The sequence below is a fragment of the Chaetura pelagica genome, unplaced genomic scaffold (assembly GCF_000747805.2).
Source record: "Chaetura pelagica isolate M959 unplaced genomic scaffold, ChaPel_1.0 scaffold115, whole genome shotgun sequence".
NCBI lineage: Eukaryota > Metazoa > Chordata > Aves > Apodiformes > Apodidae > Chaetura > Chaetura pelagica.
In genome coordinates, this window is record NW_009953761.1 from 5,140,301 (window position 1) to 5,145,143 (window position 4,843).

Here is a 4,843-nt window from a genome sequence, read left to right on the forward strand (position 1 = left end):
GGGGGGCGGTAGGGAAGAGGGAGAGAGAGAGGAGAGAGAGAGGCAGAGAGCGGCTCCAACTGTTGAATTTTCTCCGAATTCTCCACTTACCTGCGGGCGGCTGGTGAAATGGATCTGGTTTCTCGGGAATCGGCGTTCCTTTCGCATGCTGTCTGGCTAAGACTGGCGACCGTCTGTTTGAAAGGGGCCACCCACCAATGAGGCAGAGAAGAAAATTTGTTTTTCCTTCTTTTTCTTTTGAAAGCCTCTCTACCACAGGTTGCAGAATTAACTGTGTACTTTGGGTCCGGACTCAAATAAAGGAGAAAAAAAACAGTGCAGAACTGAGACTCGGAACTAGATCTGTGAGCTATGTATTGGAAAACTATGTTTTGGGGCTTTTTTGTTGGTGATTTTGGTTGTGTTTTTTTTTTTTTTTCTGTTTTGTTTTTTTTTTTTCTTTTAATATGAAAGATCTCTGATTTATTTCACACATAACACTGAGGAAAGGTGGTTAAAAAACACTCAGCAAAGCAGGAGACAGACGCGCCTCTGTGCCAGTGAGTGGATAACAGCCTTGTTTTCCTGATCCTCAGTCTCCCGGAGAAAGAGGTATAGTAAAAGTGTAGCTGGATCCGACACCTTCCCCTCTCATTCTTTTTTTTTTTCTTTTTTTTTCTTTTTTTTTTTTTAACTTCTCTCCCCTCCTCCCTGCAAAATATAAATCTGATTAATTTTTTTTCCCCCTGTCTATAGAGTGAGTCAGAGCAGCGTTAGGAAGAAGCTGCAACTAATGTCTGAAGGGAGGAACATGAGGCGATAGTGAATGTGATTTGTTCTGCTGGATCTGACTCATCCGGCAGACTGAAACACCTGCATTTCTGGATGTGCCATTCATTTATTTCTAGTTGTTAAAAGAACCTGAAATAAAATTTAGTTACCCTTACCCAGTATTTGCCCATACACCCTGTCGCTGGGATACATATTTCAGAGAGGGGGAACGCATCTGGCATTGCCGCTGCTACTCCCCGCCCCCCCATCCCCCTCGTACCAAGATGCCCAGAGAGACTGTTACAGCTTGAAAGGACTGCAAAAAATGCATCACACCAAATCACGAAACTGCATAGGTTCTATTACAACCGATTTAGTCGATTAAAAGATCTCCCACTCTATTCATCGCCAGGATTGTTTTTCCTCTTCTTCTCCCCTCCCCTAAATGAAGAGGACTAGGCGGCAGTGTCATTGGAAGGAGATGTTGAATAGAAAGAAAAGAGAGGCACTTGACAGCGCAGCCCTGTGAATACAGAGACTGTTTCCCTTTTAGCGAGAGACTAACAGAGAGTGTGTGTGTGTGTGTGGTGGCTTTTTTTTCTTTCATTCTCCATCCCCCCCCCCCCCCCACCTCCTCCTGCCCTCCTTCTCTCGCTCGCTCGGTTTTTTTGAAATCTATGCGTCCAGCCGTGGGTTGCCTGTTGATTTCCTCTCGGCTGAAGAGAAAAGCAAACTGGAATTAAACTGCATCGAGAAAAGTGCAGCTCCTCAGACACGCATACTCACACACACAGATAGACGAAGAGAAAGGATGTGGTGGTGGCGGCGGCTACTGGCCTGTCTTAAAGAAACCCAAGTGTGCATCTGATTGAGCACAGACTGTGATTTCTCTCAAAATATGTATTTACTGCTAGTGATGACAGTCAGCTAGTGGGTTTCTTATTTTTTTTCCCCGCAAAAAAACAACAACAAGTGCGAGGCTGGTAGTAGAGGGAGGGAGAGGAAACTACAAATCTGGGCACTAGTTTTTACTGGGATTGTTTTGTGTGTGGTTTATTTTCCCCTCTTGCCCTGCAATCCTCATTCCCTCGCGTTTTGATTCAGGAAGGAAATAGTGAGGGTGTATGAGACAGAGAGGGGGGTAATACCGGTGGCAGCGAGATGCAGCTCTCTGCCGCAAGCAATGCAAGATTAGATCTCTAAATGCAGCAAAACACTCCCTGAAAACCAACAACCCCGCGGTGCAATCAGACATTTCACTGCCTCTCACTGCACACGAAGAGGGTTTCAACAACAAGCTGAGACTTTTTTTTTCCCCCCCTTCTGTCTCTCTCCCACCCCTTCACTCCATCAATTGCATCACAAGCGATGAGTAGCAAATAGGATTTTCTACCCCCGCTTACAGACCTGTGGCCACCCCCCTTTCCTATGTATATAAAATACAAGTATTTAAAAAAAATATATATATCTTTTTGATCGTTTTTAGAGAAACAACCACTGCCACCGATTTTTTATTATTGTTATTATTTTTATTATCCTTTGTACATCTCCGGGGAATCAAGGATCGGGAACACTTCGTCTGCCCAGAGGAGAAGATCTTTCAGAGATTTTCTGATTTTTGAAATCCTCCCACTACCAAAGTTGGACAGCTGAAGTAACTGCGAGGGGACTGCAAGCAGGGCAAGTGCTTGCTGAAACGCTGCTGAAGCTGCTCCCCCCTCCTCCGCCCACTCCCCCTCCATCCCCGATTGCTCCCTCCCTCTGAGCTACATGGTCCATTTGCTGCCTCTCATCCTGTGTCTCTGCAGATGTTTTAGAGCAACAGGTTCAGGAACTTAAAATACAGGGGTGGAGAAAGAGAAGACAAAAAAAAAAAAAAAAAAAAAAAGGAAAAAAAAAAGAAAGAAAGAAAAACCCAGCTCCAACGGAGGAGGAGGTAGAAGAAACCCAGCACGGGAGGCAGAGAAGAAGGTTGCCGCTGCAGCTACTGCCACCTCCACCCCTGCTCGGGGATGTACCTTTCCATTTGTTGCTTCTTTCTCTGCTGGGCTCCTGCCCTGTCGCTAAAGAACCTGAATTACTCGGTGCCCGAGGAGCAGGGAGCGGGCACAGTGATCGGGAACATTGGCCGCGATGCGCGACTGGCGGCAGGTGCGGCAGGAGGCGGGATGGTGCCCATGGAGCGCGGTGGCCCTGGCGGCGGCCGTGGCCCCAAATCCACCTTCCGAGTGCTGGAGAACTCGGCCCCTCACCTCCTGGACGTGGATGGGGAGAGCGGGCTGCTCTACACCAAGCAGCGCATCGACCGCGAGGCACTCTGCCGGCGCAGCACCAAGTGTCAGCTGTCCCTCGAGGTGTTTGCCAATGACCAGGAAATCTGCATGATCAAAGTAGAGATCCAGGACCTGAATGACAATGCACCAGCGTTCCCCTCTGACCAAGTGGACATGGACATCTCAGAAAATGCTGCACCAGGCACCCGCTTCCCCCTCACCAGCGCCCATGACCCAGACGCCGGAGACAACGGGCTGCGCACCTACCTGCTCACCCGTGACGACTATGGCCTCTTCTCCCTTGATGTGAAGTCCCGTGGTGATGGCACAAAATTTCCAGAGCTGGTAATCCAGAAGCCATTAGACCGTGAGGAGCAGAGCCACCACACCCTGGTGCTGACAGCACTGGATGGCGGTGACCCACCACGCTCTGGCACTGTGCAGATCAACGTGCGCCTCATTGACTCCAATGACAACAGCCCTGTCTTTGAGGCAGCCTCCTACGTGGTAGAGCTGCCAGAGAATGCACCACTGGGCACTGCTGTCATCGACCTTAATGCCACCGATGCTGATGAGGGTACCAATGGAGAGGTGCTCTACTCCTTCAGTGGCTATGCACCCGAGCGCGTCCGTGACCTGTTTAGCATCGATCCACAGAGTGGCCTCATCCGTGTCAAGGGCAATCTGGACTATGAGGAGAATGGCCTCATTGAGATCGATGTTCAGGCTCGGGACCTGGGGCCAAATCCCATCCCTGCTCACTGCAAGGTCACTGTCCGCCTCATCGACCGCAATGACAATGCACCCACCATTGGCTTTGTCTCCGTTCGCCAGGGAGCACTGAGTGAGGCTGCCCCACCGGGCACTGTCATTGCCCTGGTGCGGGTCACTGATCGTGATTCAGGCAAGAATGGACAGCTCCAGTGCCGGGTGCTGGGTGGTGGCGGTGGGCCTGGAGCCGTCCCTTTCACCCTGGAAGAGAACTATGACAACTTCTACACTGTGGTCACTGACCGGCCCCTGGACCGTGAAGCACAGGATGAGTACAATGTGACCATTGTGGCACGTGATGGGGGCAACCCCCCACTCAACTCCACCAAATCGTTTTCTGTCCGGATCCTTGATGAGAATGACAACCCACCCCGCTTCAGCAAGAACCTCTATGTGTTACAAGTGCCCGAGAACAATATCCCCGGAGAGTACCTGGGCTCTGTTTTGGCCCAGGACCCTGACCTGGGCCAAAATGGGACAGTCTCTTACTCCATTCTGCCTGGGCATGTGGGTGATGTCTCTATCTACACCTATGTCTCTGTTAACCCCACCAATGGTGCTATCTATGCCCTGAGGAGCTTCAACTATGAGCAGACAAAGCACTTTGAGTTTCGTGTGCTGGCCAAAGACTCGGGTTCACCCCATCGTGAAAGCAACGCCACTGTGCGTGTCACTGTGCTTGATGTCAATGACAATGCACCCCTCATTGTCCTGCCTGCCCTCATCAATGACACCGCTGAGCTCCAGGTGCCACGCAACGCTGGGGTGGGCTACCCTGTGGGCACCGTCCGTGCCCTGGACAGTGACTTTGGGGAGAGCGGGCGCCTCACATATGAGATCGTAGAAGGGAATGAGGAGCACCTCTTTGAGATGGACCCTACTAGTGGTGAGATACGCACCTTGCACCCCTACTGGGAAGAGCTCAGCCCTGTGGCTGAACTGGTGGTAAAAGTCAGTGACCATGGCAAGCCCAGCCTCTCTGCAGTGGCCAAGCTCATTGTTAGGGCCTTGGCAGGGCCCCTGCCTGAGGCTGGCGGGCCGCCGGTGCA

The 4,843-nt window shown here is 50.9% G+C and overlaps 1 protein-coding gene across 1 annotated transcript in view; it reads left to right on the forward strand.

The window, feature by feature from the left end:
- The first annotated feature begins 2,762 nt into the window (after nucleotides 1-2,762).
- PCDH17 (protocadherin 17) overlaps nucleotides 2,763-4,843 on the forward strand; it is a 92,559-nt gene continuing 90,478 nt past the window's right edge. The window contains exon 1 of the mRNA XM_010000861.1: nucleotides 2,763-4,838. Within this exon, the coding sequence (XP_009999163.1) occupies nucleotides 2,763-4,838 (2,076 nt within the window). The remainder of the gene's footprint in view (nucleotides 4,839-4,843) is intronic.